Here is a 20,459-nt window from a genome sequence, read left to right on the forward strand (position 1 = left end):
ACTCAAATTTTGTTTGCCTATTAAGAATGCCTCACTGAAGCATTTTTCAAATCGGAAAAATAATTTTTTTTTTTACAAAAATCGTGACCATGCCCCTTTAAGATGGCTGGATGGCCGTATCCTTTTAGGACTATTTTTATCTTTTTGCGATGAAGAGCTCTGTATATAGATATAGGGAAATACTCAAAATTTAAGGCTAAGATATGCACTAAAATGACTATATAATAGTTTAAATTATCATATTCAAGTTTTAAGGAATTAATAACATCCTTAACTATAAGCCATTAACGATAACTCCGCTGACATTTACATGACAATGTTGGAATACATTCCAAAATTAGCGATTGATAATTTACCAGGGATGTAAATACTAACTGTTTTACTCTTATATATGTCTCTATATTTGCATTTTTCCGTGTCTTTGCCTGTGATAACACTACGAATCGATTTTATACTATACAGTCCAATAAATTCAAATGATGTATTGTTGGGGCGCTAGCGGGGTTTTGCAAACTTAAAAATCTAATTTTAATCGTGCTACTGCTGAAAATAATATAAATTCAAGTAATTAGGAATCATTCTTTGAATATTATAAGGTGATAATTTTGGTCGGAACGTGATCAAATCTATCATAAAGCCCTTCGGGCTTTATTGGATTTGATCACGCCCCGACCAAAATTATCACCTAAATAAATATAACGCTGCATTTGTTTTATAAAGTCTTTATTTTCACTGATTAAAATAAAAATTGATAAACAGATCATTCTTTTCCACAATACTACAAAGTAGTATGTATACAAGAAGAAATAAATAAATGATTGCGCTATTTATGTACTTATAATGTACGTTGCAGTCATTACAGAGTAAACCGCGGTCTAGTGTCTGGTGTGTTTCAGCACCGGGCTATTCAGTCTCGTATAAAACGAACAAAGGATAAATCAATTATCAAAAGGGATTATGAAAGACTATTGATGTTTTCATCATAGATATACATATAATGTTATAAACATGTGCTTAATATATAGTATTAGGTTTGTATTCACATTTTCCAAGGGACATTCCCCATACGAGTAAATTAAATTATAAATAGACATTGTCTGAAACACATTAATCAACACATATCACCATGCAGGCATATTTATTGTGAATATATCAGTATATGTATGTATTTGGACTTTAGAATAATTAAAGTCCACATGCAAGCATGTTGTAAATATATACATATGACACATTGTCTTTTTCTAGGATTCAGCGGGAGGTTTTCATCATACATTAATCCTGTGCTGTGTTCGCTCACAGAAGAAAGAACTTAGGCAGCATTGCAACACATGTACTTGTATACATAAAAACAAACATACAGATAAACGAATACAGAAAATAACACATGGGCAAACGAATAGACCGACAGAAATCTCATGTGAGCCCTCCTTTATGTGAGTTACTATTATAATAACAACCATTCCTTAGTCAACTGATTTGTCCAAAGCCTCGTACATGTATGAAGCCTTATTTGCAGACCATTCAGGCCTGCAGTTCTCGTCGGGATCTTTCCTGGAGAATGGAGTTTTCCGTGGATACTTTGGCGGTAATAAGCATTTCTTTAGCAGACGACTTAAGAAATTCCTCTGCCAGGTGGCTTCCGGTTCTTTGGGCCGCCGCCATTTCCTCACGGCTTGCAGCGCTGCCCACCGCTATGGACATAAAGCTCGGACTCTGGATTGAAACCTGCTCTCCTTTCTGTGAAAAATAAGAAAAGCCCTTTATTTGTTTGGTGGCTTTTATTTCTTATTTGAGGAGGTCTATTTTATTATCCGATTGTGAAGAAAAAGATTTTGGTTGCTGGGAAACCCACAGCAATCACATCAGCCAGACAAATCAATTTCAATGACACATTACAAATTTAACTTAAAAAATTAAGTGACACAACATTTTGAACACTTTCTTCAAAAGGCATGCTAGGAAGTGAAATACACTATCATACTTTTATATATAGAGGTCATTAATTCTAAAAATTCTGTTTTCAATTATAAATATTTTCGATTGTTGAGTGTCCGACTTTACCCCAAACTAAGATAATTAACATACCCCATTTCGCTGTGCATCAGGGTGGAGCGAGGCTCGTGTGTCCAGAATCTGTGTCTCGTGTCCATCCAGGCTGTATACAGCTCCACTCAGATGAATCTATGAGTAGAACAGAGAAAATCAAAGTACTGAAAGTTCTGATAGGCGAATTACTTGCGTAAATTTCATTGCTATAATCTTGTATTGGTTTGATGCAAGTTGTCTCTAGACCAAAAATCGATAAAAAAAAAAGAAAAGTATACTTTGCATTGCGCTGTATTTTCCTTTTATTCCACTGGAAACATAATTATTTATATAAATAGTGTTCTAGAAAAAAGGTCTCACCTCGTCTCGCGAAATTTCACAATGAACACACACCGGGGCTTTGTACCCTACTCCCTGAAAAGAAACAAACCAACTGTTAAATGCTGACAAAACGCTTGATTACAAGTAATTAAATCAATAAATAATGTAATTGTTTGGTTATCAAGTAAATATTAACTTACCAAGCTTTTTATGAATGATCTCTCGGCAATACATTGAAGCATGGTATTTCGGTCTGTGATGGAGTCTAGAACAGCTAGAGTTCCCTTGTCGTCTGCTCGGCATTCAACACCAATGGCGCCCTGACACACCGCGTACAAACAGCCGCTGTCTGCCAGCCTCTAAAAGTCAATGACGGAAATGCAATTATAATGTGTATGAGCAATGACTTAATGAGTTTATATCATATAATTCTAGTTATCTCAAGAGTGATCCTGTAGGAGTCAATGACAGTAATGTACATGTAATTATACATGTAATGTACATGAACAAGGAATTAAGGTGGAATAGGATACTTCCTTGTCCAGTTGAGACGTATTATTGATAGAAATACACTATAATATAAATCATAATTTTATAAATGGTTTCATTCCCAAAAATGTCATCTTACAGCTTCAGCGCAGTGGGTTAGAGGGTTCTCTACAGATCTGAAAGTCATGACTTCGAATCTCGCTGGGAATTTAAAAATTGTATCTTTCCAAAAGTTTTAAAATGTATTTTGTTTTGGTTAGATATCTAAACCGGTGGGAGTATGTCAATTATAATGTACTTTAATTCACATTAATATCGACAGATATCCCATACCACCTTAATGAGTTTATATTATATCATAGTTATTAGAAGAGTGATCCAATTTTAGGCATATTTATTAATCTAAAAAGAGTGTATAAAAAATGACAATAACAAACCGTCAACCATCTCAAAAATCCATAAAACGAAATACAAATTCAAAGCAGAGCAACAGCGACCTCCAAAAAGATAGAGGTAGGATCATGTAGTGATGTAAAAGTTTAGAAATAATAGCAACGGTACGATATTGTATTAACAATGGCGTAACAGAAAAGTTGAGTTAATTAATATAAGAAGTAATCAAGAAATTGATGGGGAACAATGAGTTCTTGATAGTTTAAGTTAAGAAGGGAGTGATGTTATCCATTAGACAAAATAGACATTAATAGCATGTTAGAATCAAATCACCACATGCATATTTTGCACACATATGGCTTGAAGAAAAAAAAATACTAGACATCAAATAACCTTTGTAAAAATTATTGCTTTACCTCGGATAATCGGTTTTCCCACCCCATTCTCGATAATCCGGCTTCCGCCAATATCAGGGCAGCGTATTTATCACAATCGTCCAGTTTCTGTAGGCGCATGTTTAAGTTCCCTCTCTGATTAAAGAAAAAAAGTAAACTAATTAATGTAAAAACAAAGGTTTATCTCAGTTGCATATCTTTCTCTTTTTTCTATGTTATAATTTCTCATCTTTTCTAATCAAGACGCCAGCTCTCTCTCTCTCTCTCTCTCTCTCTCTCTCTCTCTCTCTCTCTCTCTCTCTCTCTCTCTCTCTCTCTCCTTTGGTTAGTTAGAATAATTACTTACAATGCTTTCAAAGTTCAGATGAGGATGGATCCGAGATACTTGGGCAATCCGGCGGAGTGAACTGGTTCCCACAACACTAGCAATGTAAAGCAACTGGTTATTTATGAGTCAAAGTCTTGAAATCATAAGATATCGATTTATCTCGCATATTCTTATAGAAAAAACATAAGCAAAGCCAAAATATTGTAAAAATAACAACTTCAAAATAATGTTAACCACCATCCCATCAGAACACTATAAAGAATAGAAAAAAACCCAATTTTTCCAATAAACGCAGAGTAATATTTCGCTTTTCAAAAATCTCTTTACAAACTTGCCTTCCCTCCGGTAAATCTGCTAGGGTTTTCCCGATGTTTTTGACATTCATCACTACCACATCATAAGGACTGTCTCTTCTGTAAAAAAAAGTTACTTATAATCGAAATCATTATCGTAACATCGATCAGTTTATTTTCAGATAGGTTTTGACTTTACGGAAAAGACAGAACAATCCTTCGAGCGATTGGTTCTTTGCAACTTCAGTATGCATATAATTCATGGCCTTATTTCTGATTAGGTAGAATCTTAGCTGAACTAAATCACAAACAGATTTCTTAGCTATATTGCGTTCCTCAAATTCAGAGCTTCCATTACATATAAAGAGAAAATATGATTTTGCAGTTATTTACACAGTAAAGTGTACTTGACTATATAAATAGTGCCTGTTTGGGAGGGTAACAGTTGAAATTGACACCCCGAGAAAACATTATCAACCTCCGCTTCGCGTCGGTTGACAATGTTTTCTCGGGGTGTCAATTTTAACTGTTATCCTCCCAAACAGGCACTATTTATTTTGTTATACTGAATGTCTTAATTTTTAAGAAAACATCACTGCTTTTAGATAGGAATAACGTGAATTCTAAGGCGAACCGTACGCGCATGATTTTCGCGCATGTAACAATTCTTAATGTTACCCGTCGCTAAGTGCGTTGCTAACGCTGAGGGTAATAGAACAGATTATGAACTGCGTCTAAACCAATCAGATTTCAGTATTTAACATGAAAGTATAACAATATTCCTTATAACTTACTTGAATACTGTTCCAATAGCAAGACCATCTGGGAGCAGGGCCGGACAGTCCTTCATTGAATGCACAACAATGTCCACGTGATTCAAGAGCAGGGCCGCCTCAAGTTCCTTTGTAAAAACCCCTGATAACCCGATCTGAAAATAAAATTTAAAGATACATCGGTTTAGAAAAAAATAATTAATGCATGGTTTTGCAAATAATTAAAAACAAAGTTATGCATGAAGTTTTAAGATTAAATTGATTTTTAAAGAATCGATCGTTGAAATTACGCATCCATTTTTATTTATAAACCAGAGAAGAGTTTACTTCAAAATTACTTTTAAACATTTGATTACCTGTGGTAATGCAACATCCTGAATTTTGTCTCCAATTGTGTCCATAGAAACTGAAATAAAAGAACAGCAAAATTTACTTGTCCTTTTTTAAAATATCAAAAGCAATCAAATTTATTATATTGAAAAAAAAAGAAAGAAATAGAATGATAAAAAACACTTAACCATTATAACATGCACAAACTTAGCAATTTCAGCCAGTAGTGAGGCCCCAGGGTCCGGTTCACTTACCAACTTCAAACTTCACTTCCGGATGCGCAGCTGACAAGGCATCAATGATCGTGTCTGTCTGGATCATCGCCAACTACAGAAAAAAATCTTTCGGTTATGCATTTTCCCACCATTTCAGAAATGTGTTCTGCTTCTGAGGCTGTGCCAAGTTTTAAGTAATTCGGAACATGATATTCATGTATTTAAAAAAATCTTGGGGATAAGAGTGAGGTTTCAGAACAATAAACGTACAATTTAAAAAAAAGGAGAGGGGGGGGGGTTACGGATTTTCACATTAGTTTTGAATTCAAAACTTATCAAATTATTTTCATATTAGCCACTTTGGTGGTTCATTTACGTATGAACTCCATGAAAAAGTGGCTAATATGAAAATAATCTAGATGCATATTTTGAAAATAGGAATACAAGTTTTGAATTCAAAATTTATACTGCTCTCAAAGTATGGCCGAATAAAGGAAGACATTGCAAAAGAGATTGCATGTAAAAGTTGCTCATTAATCATGTAACGCAAGGCTTTATTCTAGAAATTACGAATTTATAATACAAAGATCATTACAAATATATATATATATATATATTTATTATAAAGTGATATTGTGAAATATCATCATCAGATGAAATAATGAACACTGTCAATAGCTCAATGGCAATACTTGATCAAGCTTATTGTATGATGATTTTTTTTTATAACTTTTCCGTGAATACAGTATATTAAATCTAGGAGGACCTTATTCAACAGATAAAAGAGGAGGACAAACTTCACTTCCGGTGGTTCCTTTGTTCCAAGAAGAAAAGATAGCTCGGTATTATACAGGGGTTAAAGAGCTTAATTTATCCTGCTCGTGTGATGTAGAAATCTGCTTCTTCAATGCTTTACCGAGCCATTATCATCTTCCTACTTGTATACATTGTGCATTGTGGACTTTCTGTATTGTGACATGGTTGTTTGATATGTTCCCAGTAGTAAGACTTATCTGCTGTTTTTTGTTTTGTTTTTGTTTTTAGACACTTGGGGGGGGGGGGGATTTTTTCTCTGTTTTGTATTCTATCATTTTTTAAGTTGTAATCACATAATCGTAAAGGACTAACTACATCTATAAGCCTTTTGAATAAATATTTTCTTCTCCTCATTTATTTTACATCACTATATTCCACAATACTTTCTCATTTAAACCAACCCCCCCCCCCCCCCAAAAAAAAAAAAAAAAAAAATTAAAAAAATTAAAAAATTGGAAAATCATTCTCATATAAAAATTCGTGTGTGTAAAAAGTATTTGCAAAAGTTGTTAAAAGAAGATGATAAGATCAGTGCATGAAAACTATCAATCTTGATAATTAGTTAGGGTTTTATATACTAGTATAATTGATCTACAATAAATTATTGAATGCAGATATATAGTAATTTAATGTTTAATATTTCACATTACCATTTAACTCTATAATATAAAGATTTTAAGTCCATTTTTCTCTATAAATGTAAAAAGATATTAAAAAATGTATATTTGCTCGCTCCATCTAATTTTTGTCCCCTGAAAATCATTACAAATCAAAATAATAATATCACAATTTTCAAGTTGCTCGCTCTCCCCTTCTTTTTTAAAGCCATTTTTCCAAAGAACAAGAAATATTGGTATAGCCAAAAGCGTCCTTTACTATGAATTAAAAAACCATGTTGCAAAATTTGTTGACTTTGTTCATAAATACATAAAATTTGTGTATCTTTCTTGTTTCATATTGTTTGTTTTTTAATGTTTATTTTTAGTTTTGCTTTTGCTCGAACAGAAAATAAAATATTTTTATCGCACACGTTAATATAATAATTAGTACACTCATTTCTTGTCTGTTGATAAATAAGACATTTCAAAATTTTAGAAAATATAAACAATTTGTGACCAACTAACGTTACATTTTGATATCAATCTTATAAGCACGGGATTCATAATTGCTATCCGCTGTCGGCGAGTTTTGATTTTAAATATGACAAAAAATGACAAAAAGAAAAAAGAGATTTTTTGAAATTTCAGAACTTTACCTGACTCTTTCTAGACCCCACTCGGATAGTTTTCTTAATATCCATCTTCAGAATCGGTTCAATGTCTATTCCTTAGCTCTTTCCTTCGACAACTAAAGAAACCCTGTCTTTTGCAAGGCCTATGTAACTTCCTACTTCATTTGTCACATGACAACCTTGAGATTATTTTTCTTTTCTTTACTTATAAAAAGTTAATCAAAGTCATATGCTTTGCTTATAAAGAAATAGTATGTAAGGCCGTAGGTTGCGAGAGTATACCCACCTGATTCAGAGTCTTTGGGGAGCTTTGGGGAGGAAAAAAAATTGTGTACCCCCGGGATTCTTCTGCACTTCATAGTCCTCTTTCCACGAAGAGACAAAAGCAATACAAATAGACAAAACTAATGTGAACGTTTATTTTCTATTGCCAGTACCTAATTTTGGTATTAAAAATTTGATAAATTGTATTTTTTATAATATTATGATCATATACATAAATGAAAATCTGACACTTCCCTCTCACGCCTAAAAAAAAAGTAAGAATATACAAAAAGAGTTCCGCAAAAAACCCCAACCCAACAACAAACATTTGGAGTGGTAAACAAAAAAAAATGTGTCGAAAAAAGAGAATGTGTAGAAACAGTCAACGAGAAAACCTGGGGGGTGTTAACTTTATTCTAAAGGGCATGATATGGAAATTATAACAGCGGGTCGCCACTTCACTTCCCGGCCTATAACAAATGGGATTTAATAAACACGTGACTAACTTTGATCCGCTCCGTGAATTACCGAAGGTCAAACTTCCCCACATCACATGACTTTGCTCTCGACTAGATGACTTCATTGAATGTTTAATAATAGACCGGGGCAGAGAAAAGGTATATGTATATAGGTCGAGCATTTTAACGTCACGGACTGCACGGAATTTAATCATTCCACGTGTGTTCACCTGTTTGCGACCTGTACTAGCTCTTACCTTTGATGACAAAATACAGGTGTTATGAACGATATTGATCTACAGACGGAAAAATGTTTGATGCTTTATTTTTTTGCTTATACGTATGCAAGTATAGTTGGAAGATTGTATTAACATCATTTATGACCGTGAAAAGTAGACAGTCTGACATGAGCTTCGGACGAGTTAATAATAAATAATCCGAGGTCATGATATGAATATGATTTATAACGCAACTTTTCATGTGTTTGATTTTAATTGCATACAACCATGTAATATTTCATTTAGAAGTCATATAAATCATAACTAACGGACTTGATCTGTGACATATTAAAAAAATAGCATCGCCTTATTTTTTGGACACTTCAATATTAGGGACACATGTAGTAAGGTAACTATATAACGCACGATATATGTATACGATTCAGTGAATATTAAAACATTATGGAGACAAGGTTATTTTTCACTTTTTTTTTAATTATGAGAAAAAGTGATAATGTGAATGGCCAGCTTAGGTCACTGACATCTCGACCTAAAGTGACATCGATTTCGGACATGCAGCCCCCCCTCCCCCCAGCTGCAATAATGTAGCCCCCCCCCCCAAAAAAAAAAAAAAATCGGGAGAGGATTACATTGTTGCAGCTACCCCCCCCCCCCCCCCCCCACCGGAGAGAAAACAATTTTGTATGTACGTTCAAAATTTTAAGTACATACGCCCTCATCTCGAATTTTTTTTTTAATAAATTACTTACTTACATGTACAGTGTACTTCCTTACTTAAAATAATCCACCATATTTATATTAAAATTTTAGATATGATATTTTCAGCCACAAAATGTCATTTAAAAAAATCCAAATATGGTATCTTTAAAAGGTTTTTTTTAATATCTTTATATAAACTCTTATATACTGTGGTTTCATTAATATTCGGGAATATGAATTTTGGTGGATTCAATGAAAATCACAGTTTCAAAGATACGTTAATTCGTGGCCAATGAGCCTATCAATACAAAATGTTTGTAGCAATTGCACTTCATTGAACATTTAATTTCGTGGATCAACTAAACAACGAAATTCACGATAAATAACATTTGACAAATATTGATGAGACCATAGTAGACATTTCTCAAGGAAAATTTATATAAGGTACATATAGTCTTAAAATCGACACGACCATATCTAACCCTCTTAAAAAATTAACATAAATACACTCACCCTTTTTTTCATTAAAACTCCATTTGTTTATACTAAATTCTACCATTTTATTTTTTATTTTGCCTCAGAAAATACGTCGGTAAAATTTATTCCGTAAAATCATTTTCAGATTTCCATTTTAAAAAAAAAAATTCAATGATTATAATTGTTATTTTGGCAGAGTAAAAAAAAATAATAATTCTTTTAAAGTTGATTTAATTTTACATAAATTCTTCTTTGTCCAGATATTGAAAACCACAAACTTCACCTGGCTTTTCAGAAAAGCTCGGAAAAACTCTCTGTTCACTGTATCATATACATGTACGTTTGCGATCCAATGAACAACAAAATATCATCAAGACACAGTTCTTCTCAAAGCTATATGTGCATGACGGTCAGGTGGTTTACTGACCTCTCCGTCTATAGTGACACCGATTTCGGACAGTCTCCTCTCCCGGGCACCATTTATATAGCACACATTTCTTTAGGTATAAAAGTAGTACATCCACCCTTACTCTAAAAAATAAAAAAAAATGAATTAAATTAGATTTTAATCAAAATTTAATTTCGAAACGTATCTTTAATTTTAATTTTTCTTTGGCTTCAAGTTTTTGGACAAACTTTGTAAGTTAAGAAGGCGATTCGATGCTGTTTAAGATGTCCCATGCAAACCCGGCCACAACCCCCCCCCCCCCCAACCCCGAATGTATTGTGACAAAATAAATTCCCCTAGCCTTGGGTAGGTATAGGTCTTAAGCTTCACGGGAAAATACAGCCATTGGGTGCATGAGTGAATGAGTGAACCTTGGATAACTGGCTAAGGGAAGAGTGGGTGAACTTAACAAAATGAATACATCACAAAATTAGATTCGTTTTATCATACCAAAATAATACCAAAATTTTATCAAAGTACTGAAGTACTGAAAGCCGTACTCTATTGATGTGTCTTTATGCATATTGGTGATTTGCCTGCCTACAGCCAGGGCTCTGCTTTTAGCAGAACTCGGCTAAAAAATCGATACAATAATTCTTTCTAATTTTAGACATAAAAATTACAGATCTATAGATAAAAAAAATAAATGAACATACATAATTTGATGAAAAATTGGTTTACATCATTAACTATGTGTGTTGATTCCAATAATAAAATTTTTTACCAACATAAAATACAGCTTAGTTTGATTGCACATAATACGTGCAAAAATACGTGCAAAAATGTATTCAAATTAACTCTCATTCATGTTATAAGGCTCTTCAATGTCATAACAATGTACGTAATTGTTCAAGGCTATTCATACATCTAAATTTACTTATTGCTCTGTTCATATAATTAGAATTATAAAAAACCATCACGTGAATTGATTAATCATTATGATTAATCAATTCACGTGATGGTTTTTATAATTCTAATTAAGAAAAAAACCCATTAATTCAGAAAACAACCATCAAGTTAGTGGACACATTTCATTTATCCTTTTTATTATAAAAAAACAAAATCGTCATATTGAAAAAAAAAACCAGAAAAAAATAACTACCCGTACAAGTAAGTGAAAAAAATCAAGTGTATAAACAATATTTTTCAAAAGAATAGAACGTTCGGTAAAATGAGGAGAAGGGGGGGGGGGGGGGCAGCGAAAAGTTATATATACAAATGCAGTAAATTTACAGTATTTTTTAGAATTGTGTTGAGCAATGACCAATTTCTCTTCTTCTTTTTTTAATGAAAATTGGTTTTTGACATCGATCCAAAAATTAATGTTTCGTGTTGTAATTCTTTTATATTTACATTAGGAAAATACATTTACATAATGATAACGGTAACGATTGATTTTTTAATTTTTCTAGCGAGTTTGTTATATAATTGGCCACATGATACATTTTTAAATATGAAGAAATGTAATTAGAGAGGTATAATATATTAATTAATTGCATGTTTGGCTGTACACACATGTTATTTTATCGTTTTACATTATAGGTTTATCTCCTCTAGGTTGTACATATACATGGTTTACTAGTATGCAATTTCAGGAAAAAAGGGATTAATTGGATTGAATTAATACCTGTCCGTTAGCTGTTTTTTAGTTGTTGTTTTTGTTGTTGTTTTTTGTGTGTTTTTTTTTTTTGGGGGGGGGGTGCGGCAATTTAAGCTACAATAGGTAAGAAGACAGCATTCGTGTTATTCGCAAATTGACTACTAACGCGTATTGCTTTTATTTTAGATTTGTATTATCGAAAAGAAAAACGTTTATACAGCATTATTAATTGTTTATGCATAATGATATGGAAGTACGTTTTATTTCAACAATTATTGGTTGTTTACTCGAGTCCTCTTATTATAGTTGGAAGAAACGTTATAACGTAATAACGTTTTAACGGGGTGGTCAACGAATAATCCATCAAATGTATCGGTACCTTTGAATTTTGGATATGATATTTTTAGCTACAAATGTCGTTTAGTAGAAAAGAAACCCAAATATGTTATCTTTGAAATTTGATTAATTTCTTGTGTCATTTATTATATTAAGCTCTCATATACTTAGGCTCTTCTCAAGGAGATTAATTATATACGGTAGTCTAAAATTAGCCATGACCACATACAACCCTCTTAACACAAATGCATTCATCCTTTTTAATTATCTATCTCAGCAAAAAATGAATTATTCAGCTATTTCAAATTTTATGAAAAGTTGGCAGGGTGTTGTTAATAGACGTCTAGTAATTCATCCGTCATTTTTTTTTTCGAGCTCTGCAGGAGAGGCCCGAGGAGTTGCGATTTGTAAATGGCCACGGCATTCAAATATGTTAAATGAACGTCATTTTTTTTTCTCTTTTATTCAATTTACAGATTTACTCAAGCCCCGTTATAATCGCACACACTCTGAGGAAGGACAAAATCTAATACACGTGCGACAAGTGACGATATTATATAATAATGTGAAGAAATAAACAATAAATACAACTATAAAATTCCATGTTTTTTCTCCCGTATCTTGTTATCTTAACAGCGTAAACAAAATTTTCAGTAAATGATTTGAACATGATCCTGAAGTCGACATCAATTCACGTTTTTTCCTAATTTTAAGAGCTTTATGTAAAATTTATTAATTTTGAGAACGTACTTCAAAGGGAAAGAGTTGAATACTTTTAAGAATTTGGAAACAGTGATATAACCTTTGAAGTATGATGTACTTTCATCCACAAACCATATGCATGTATGCGCGCGCTCTCAATCCTCAACTCACTGGAAATAAAAGAATTTTGACTAAGTTTGTAATTATACATTTTTTTTTGACGGTTTAAAATTTTGATCGGAGCAACTAATAGAAAATTGGCAAACATAAAGCATGTATCGTATTTCAAAAACTATTGATAAACATTTCTTGCGGTCACTTCCGGTCGAGGGACGACTTTGCACCTGTCCTTGTATGATCTGATGTGGCCCCGAGACCACGCCCAATATGCGGTGTTTCTTATTTTAAGACTATGTTACTCTTGTCTTAAAAGACATGTCTTAAGGTCTTTAACATTAACAAGACAGGTCTTATACGGTCTCCAGTAATTATCAATGGGACTGGTCTCAAGTCTTAATCAGATAGTCGTACATTAAGTCTTAAGTAAGTCTTTATCAAGAAGATCAGTACCGTTTAACTAATTAACCCCCACGCCCTCCAACAAAGAACTATCAAAGACAAGTCCATGCAGGGACAAAAGAATCGGCCTGTTCAGCAAGATATAATGCTGTACATAAAATTTACTCAAGCTTTGGTATATCTGGCAATGATCTAGTGTTCCTCCTGTTTATCATCTACTTATCATTTGCACATGCAGATAAACTTGAATGAAATTTAGCTGAATCAGCATTAAAACCAATTAATGAAATGATGAAAGAAAGATAAAGAGTGAGAGAAAAGAGAAAATAAAGACACCTCGCTTTTTAATATTAAGGAAAAATCACCAATGCTGAATTCAGTGATAATAAGCCTAATTCTGCACATATCTACATTTGCAAATATGTGAATAGTTAGATAAAGAAGGAACAAAAAACCTCCATTATTCAATATGGCCACCCATCTACGTGCAATAAAGCTCTCAAGAAATCATGTCCGCAGTGGATGATTTTTCGTCAGGTTTTAAACATCTTGACAGAGACATCAAACAAAACCATACAAAGGTAGATATCGACCCCCCTCCCATCTCCGCATTGATTTCTCTGTCCCTCCTGAGACCGCGAATAAGGGACCCCCAAGCTGTCACCATATCTGGTAAATAAGCGCAAAAATCTTTAGCCATCTATTGATGTCCCCCTTTTTTCTGCGTTTTTTCTCTGTCCGAGGCCCTTTCATAATATAGAAAGATATAGAACAATAGTCGTGCTTACGTCAGGTCCACGGGTATAAATACATAGGAGTTTGCTGATTTGCCCCAGAGGACCAAATCACGTCCCTCCGATCGTAGCGAAGAAAAGTCGTATTTTTTTTTCTTCTTCTAAATTGTACGCTACGATTAAAAAAACGCCAAAATTATTAAAAGGACTCTTAAAATCACAAGAGACTTTGCGTTGTTAGCCCCTGCTGGGCGATGGAAAGGGGGTCTATTCCCATACACCTCGGACTGTTACTATGGATACTGACCTCGGCTCCTGCTGTTTTGTCTCAAAGGTAAGAAGCTCAAAAAATATCCGACCGGTGATTTAAAAAAAATGAAATAAGTAATTTTGACAATAAACTGATTTCTATTTACTCGAGAAAGCTAGATAGTCATGGCCATTTTAAGTCTATATTAATTTAAGCTTGAAAAGAAGAGCGCCGCGTGAGGATTTTGGATGTTATTCTAATTTTAAAGCTTAAATAATTTGTTGGTTTTTTTTACTAGAATACTAGTGTATGGTCAAATATATCATTTGAAAAAATATCTGATGAATAATTTCTTGACCATCTAGCCTCGTTAAGCACCATCAAGATAAAGTACGCAAGTCTCATACGAAGCATAAAACATGCAACGTTAATACATTTTATTTCTAGTTTAATTCCTTGAATATTTCATTTTTTTAAAAAAGTATATGGACATACATGATCGCCGATTGCAAATTCATCAAAATCTTAATTTTATTGTACATTCATTTTAATTTGCTATGAAAGATAAACATGCAACTTTTTTCCGGCGCATGTCTATTCTTTATATCCATCTTCATTTTTACAAATAAGTTTATTGATATGAATAGTTGTTGCTTTATCCATAAAGTAGGTAACGTTTGGCGACCATATATATAAAATTTACAATTTCATGGGCAAAAGAATAGAACATATTCGAAATGTTTTTTTTTTCTGTGCGCAATAAAAGAATATCTAATTTTGAGAACGCATGGATGGTTAAGCTGAATGTAAATGTTAATGATGTATTGAACTGGTCGTCAGTACACTTACGAAACCTACACAATATGTACTAAAAAAAAGTCCAGAAGCTTGCTGGATGATCATAACGATATATAGAAATAGTCCAGTCCTAGTTTTAAAATATCTTGCAAATCTTTACATTTTTACAGCGGCTTTGTTTAATATCCCTAAATCAAGAGAAAGACCCGGTTCACTCAGATACTTCCGCTCAGTTTAGTGCAAATTGATTGACTTATATGTTAGCGTTCCTTGTAATCTTAGTAGCAATTTCTTTTTATTTGAAGAAAAACTAAACCTTGTATTACATGTAAAGTGTATGTAATTGTTAACGGTAACAAAGTAATATTAAGTTTAACGTATTTTTACTTAGACGCCGAACTACTTAAACCCTTCCGCAATATATTCCTTACTGAAACGTGCTAGTAGAGTAGATACGGATTGTTATATCAGTACATTAATTCTGAAAGGCTTTTATAATTTAAGCACCAACAAAAAGAAGATAAAGGAAATAGAGGGTTGAATAAAACATAAGGCTAAGCGCCAAATTTATTGAAAAGTTATTATTCTATTATGTACAGAATTTAACAAAAAAATTGAAGAAACTAAATATTTGTCTATATAAACGTCTTGTACTTTTTAGAGAATTTTTCGAACATAATACCGCCCCTTTTACCCTTTTAGAAGATATCTAAATTATCTACTTAATGAAGACAATTAAATAAATCTATTTCTTTTAAAATAAGTAAATGCTACATCTTGAATTATGATTCATTTGCCTGATAAAGATTTCACCTTTTAATGTCATTTTCTATTTTGAAAAAAAATCTATGTCTCATATAACATTTCATGATAATATTTCGAGTCTGAAATTTTCGGTTTTTTTTGCAGCGCACCAAATGTGTGTACGAATACCCGGACGATTCACCAATTTGCAGACGACAAATGTAGCGCCTTCATAGACTACGTCATCGATGGATTCAGTTTAAACAAAACGAAAACATTCCCGGGAAAATCAGCACAGGAAATCAACACGCTCCTGACAAATCCCGACCCGAATCTTCAGTGTTATTTCTATAAGTACGTAAGGCAATAAAAAAAATTAAGACTCTGTAGATGCTTCATCTGAAAAAAAAGTTCTAAAAGCCCACGAAAAAGTGCGTGTTGAGAAGCACATATACTTTGGCATTGTACGAGTATGAACTTTAATAACAAACTGACTTTCTGAATAAACATACAATGAATACATTTACTATAGTACTTTTTCGACTTTCTAATCCAAAAAAAAATAAATAAATAAAAAAAATACATGTATATATTAATATTGAATAACTCCTACTTAAAAATAATTATTATAGATAATAAGAAGGAAATATATTAAAAAAGACGTTTTCCAGCATTGAAATATTTTATTTCTTTTAACAGGAAAATTGACGAGAAGTATCAGGCTTGCTGCGACGGATGGGTCAGTTCTGTAAACGGAAGTCTCACGTGTGACATTCGTAAGCATGCGCAATACACAAATCTTTAGTAACGTCACCTATATAGCATTACATATCGATTGAATTGAAAATAGTAAAAAATAAATCAATATTCATTGTAGTTTTTGTTCAGCAATTAATTAATCTGGTGACTCTATATTTCTAATTTTTAGCGCAATGTAGCCCTGCCTGCCAAAATGGCGGCAATTGCACAGAACCCCCGAATGTGTGCTCGTGCCCTGCTGCGTACACGGGATACAGGTGTGAGGATAAAATCTCAGGTGAGATAATTAAAAATACCTGAATCCCCCACCTCCGAAAAAAATATCTTGATTGAGTTAAAATCTTTAAAAAAGTGAAAGGGAACGATGAAGAATTAAATAATGGAAAAATATATACAAGGTTTACATAGTTTCTAGGTATTTTGCTGTTCAGATATCAAAGATGAAAATAAGCGGAAACTATAATTACATTTTAGCATGAGATTATATTTTTTTCCAGACACCTCCAGCACGACCAAGTTCTGTTACTCCGACCACTACTGTGGCGCCGCAAAGGTCGACAAGTACTACAACCAGGTAGTGAGTCAGGCCGACTGCTGTACCAATGGCGGCAAAGGGTGGGGAGTGGGACGAGACAGCTGTACCGTGTGCGCCAATGCTAATACCACAGGTATTAATTAAGTCTGATAATGATAAAAGGGCTACACTGAATAGTTATAAAAAAGATTTATAAATTGAATAAAAAAGTATAAAACTTTTAATGCGAACGGGGATATATGCCAGTTTAAAATTGTGTATTGTCAAAATGTTGCTTCGATTTCCGGTTTAGCGCCACCTAACCAGTATAATCGTTTTCGGACTATTTTGGACCCGGTCAATAAGACCACTTTTCTTATAATACTAAAGATAACCAATTCTAGCAATTCGATAATGAAATATACACATTTCTGTTTTATGCGTAATAAACTGTCTGGTTAGTACCTTGATATTCGGTTATTAAAAAACATATTATGCTTAAATTGCAGTCCCAGATACATCAGTGGTGGTTCAAACCAATGAACTGGCCTTCAAAACGTGTCTGAACTTCGGGCCTAGCTACTACAGGACCTTTGACGGACTGGAGTATGAATATGGGGGCATGTGCACCTATACATTGCTGAAGGATATTGACAAGGGATGGAAAGTGGAGCTCACCCCAAAGAACTGCGCTAAAGTCAGCGAATGCACAAAGGTATGGCCGGGGCCATAGCGGTAAAAATAACCCCCCCCCCCCCCAAAAAAAAAAAAACAACCAAAAAACCCAAATTGTCAATGAATGAAACAGAACATCACTTGTTACCTCTGTAAAATAGATAAATATTGAAAAAAATTATCTTTATTGAAAATTACCCATTGAAATCAAATTTTACTAAATATATTTTAATTAAATTTTAAGCTAATTACAAAACCACAATTATTGATTAAGAAAACAAAAACTATTGAATCAAATTGTAGAGGGTAACCATGTTCCTCGGAAGCGGTGAAACCATTTCTGTAGAGGCAGGTCAGGTCAAGGTCAACGATATGGATTTCATTCTGTCGGGAGAGGAACCAAAGTCCACACCGGAAAACAGTACGTAGCCCTGATACTAGTAACTTGTACCACAAGCAACTCGGATGCATTTTGATACATGTATAGCAAAATGTCATTTTATCTAAAAAAAAAATAATATGAGAATAAGTCACTAAAATAAACACCATAATGCTTCTGAAAAATACTTTTTGAGGGAAATTTGTTCTTTACATTTGCTGGCAACACTCCAATACGATCGTGGTTTTCATTTTTTTCCTTTTAGCTTACAACGTACGCAACATGAGCGGATGGATATTTGTGGACTCCGCTAAAGGCCTTAGCATAAAGGTTGACAGTAAGTCGACCGTGGAGCTGACAGTCTACAGCGACAAAGTACAGGGTGACGTCAAATTCCAGGGTCTCTGCGGAAACCTTAATCGCGATCCTAGCGGTAAGTCTTCTCCACAGAATTTTACTAAACACAAAGGATTATGTATAATTATTTAGACAATTTATGGTTTTAAAGCTTCTAAAACCGTCTTTAAAATTTGGTTTTTTTTTCATTTATCCTCTTTATGGCAAAATGTTTGCAAATATACAGAAAAGTTCAAATTGATAGTGCTTGGAACAGTATGATAAGCAAACGTATTGAAAGCTTTTGGCCATTCTGTTTTCCAGATGAGTTTAAGACATCTTCAGGCTCTCTCTCCAGCAGTCCTGTGTATTTTGCCAATTCCTGGCAGGTGGTCAATTCGGTTGATGGGGTGAGTTTAATAAAACAACACATCATTCATTACACGTGTGTTCTTGATGTTGTTTATTAAGCAGTAATTGGTAAATCAAGCTGCATGTTCACACAGTTTACTGTCATTTTAGATACTAGTCAACATAAAGCTTAACTAATTATCTTTTTCTATCATACAATCTCTACTTTTAATTTCTTTTCGTGTATTAGAGAAGTGACGTGGAGGAAGTAAGTGTCGCCATTTCCTGCATTCACCCACGTGACTTGCTTGACTGGTTCCCAATGCTTCATTTATTACATCCGCACTAAAAGCTATACTGACATTGTATCATCACGATAAATCCTCAAATTAAATTCTCGAACAACATTATAATACATGTAATGGCCACCAACTTCACACATATGTACATGACCTTGTCACGAGACCATCCTGAGTTATGACATTATGACAAATATATCGATAATTTTGCAGGAAGAAAATATTCAAAGTTGTGATTTACATGATTATATGATCAATGCATAGAACAAAAAAAATATCAGAATATAAAAATTGTCTCTATATGGATTAAATTAATAAGTCTGCGTTACTTCAGATTCAAACCCATGTCCTCCCATTTCCTATATAACTGTGCACGAACTCCAACCGGTCACACCACAGTAAAACAAAATCCTTTTGGAGAACGGCTCATTTCCACAACCATCCCTGTGTTTAAACAATCTGTGCAATTTTGACAACTGATTTCATGTAAGAAAACATGTAGTCAAGTTGTTAGTTACAAGATACATGTATATTTTAAACGGTTTTATTGAAAAATTTTACAGTGTAGCCCGGCTGGATACATGCCAAATTACTGTCGAACACCGGAAGATGAACAGGCTGCCGCTGACGCATGCGCACTGATAAACACGTTACTTCATCCTTGTCATACAGCAGTAAGTTCAAAGAAGAATAGATCAAAGAAACTAGATCGTTCTCGTTGCGAGCAACGAGTGGGTCTTCCGTCCGATTTTTGAGTAGAAGAGATAAAATCCTTCACTTTTAAGACTAAATTGTTAATCAACGCAAAAAATTATATAAGAAATAATAAGAAGAAAAGTGATAAAGACACAATAGAATAATAGTAGGGTCTTCCGCTGAAGACGGAAGACCCTAATTATCAACCAAAAGAACCGTTGAACACACCTTTCCCCAATAAAGTTGTCTTAAACACACACGAACTTGTTTAAATCCTAAAATAATTAAAATGTACAGAAATACTGCAATGCACTCGAATTATTACAGATTAACCCAAAGATGTACTACACAATGTGCAAGAACATGCACTGCAGGGCCACCACAGACGACGAGAGGAACCAGGTCAGATGTCAATACGCCAACGCCTACTCCCAAGAGTGTGCCGCCATTAACATCGTCATGAAATGGCGATCCAAGTATCTGTGCCGTAAGTGTTTTGCATTGTCAGATGGACGATAGGAGGGATTTGGGTGGGTGGGTAATATCGCATTT

General features: G+C 33.6%; 2 protein-coding genes across 2 annotated transcripts in view; one reads left to right on the top strand and one right to left on the bottom strand.

Annotated features, from left to right (window-relative positions):
• Positions 1 to 719: 719 nt before the first annotated feature.
• LOC105326792 (porphobilinogen deaminase) lies at positions 720 to 7,794 on the bottom strand. The gene is made up of 11 exons (XM_011426970.4): positions 7,655 to 7,794; positions 5,623 to 5,695; positions 5,395 to 5,444; positions 5,060 to 5,193; positions 4,308 to 4,385; positions 3,991 to 4,066; positions 3,666 to 3,779; positions 2,568 to 2,726; positions 2,407 to 2,460; positions 2,086 to 2,181; positions 720 to 1,737 (listed from the first exon to the last, which is right to left on the bottom strand). Exons 1-11 carry the CDS (start codon positions 7,697 to 7,699, stop codon positions 1,522 to 1,524), a joined length of 1,095 nt encoding a protein of 364 aa, XP_011425272.3. The 5' UTR covers positions 7,700 to 7,794; the 3' UTR covers positions 720 to 1,521.
• Positions 7,795 to 14,212: 6,418 nt separating this feature from the next.
• LOC105326801 (mucin-19) overlaps positions 14,213 to 20,459 on the top strand; it is a 61,033-nt gene continuing 54,786 nt past the window's right edge. Inside the window, exons 1-12 of the mRNA XM_066072630.1 lie at positions 14,213 to 14,440; positions 16,064 to 16,252; positions 16,598 to 16,674; positions 16,827 to 16,934; positions 17,155 to 17,325; positions 17,681 to 17,886; positions 18,150 to 18,267; positions 18,491 to 18,658; positions 18,886 to 18,971; positions 19,163 to 19,180; positions 19,775 to 19,885; positions 20,235 to 20,394. Of these exons, the coding sequence (XP_065928702.1) occupies positions 14,361 to 14,440; positions 16,064 to 16,252; positions 16,598 to 16,674; positions 16,827 to 16,934; positions 17,155 to 17,325; positions 17,681 to 17,886; positions 18,150 to 18,267; positions 18,491 to 18,658; positions 18,886 to 18,971; positions 19,163 to 19,180; positions 19,775 to 19,885; positions 20,235 to 20,394 (1,492 nt within the window). The 5' untranslated portion in view covers positions 14,213 to 14,360. The remainder of the gene's footprint in view (positions 14,441 to 16,063; positions 16,253 to 16,597; positions 16,675 to 16,826; positions 16,935 to 17,154; positions 17,326 to 17,680; positions 17,887 to 18,149; positions 18,268 to 18,490; positions 18,659 to 18,885; positions 18,972 to 19,162; positions 19,181 to 19,774; positions 19,886 to 20,234; positions 20,395 to 20,459) is intronic.

The sequence above is a fragment of the Magallana gigas genome, chromosome 10 (genome assembly GCF_963853765.1).
Source record: "Magallana gigas chromosome 10, xbMagGiga1.1, whole genome shotgun sequence".
NCBI classification, from domain to species: Eukaryota; Metazoa; Mollusca; class Bivalvia; order Ostreida; family Ostreidae; genus Magallana; species Magallana gigas.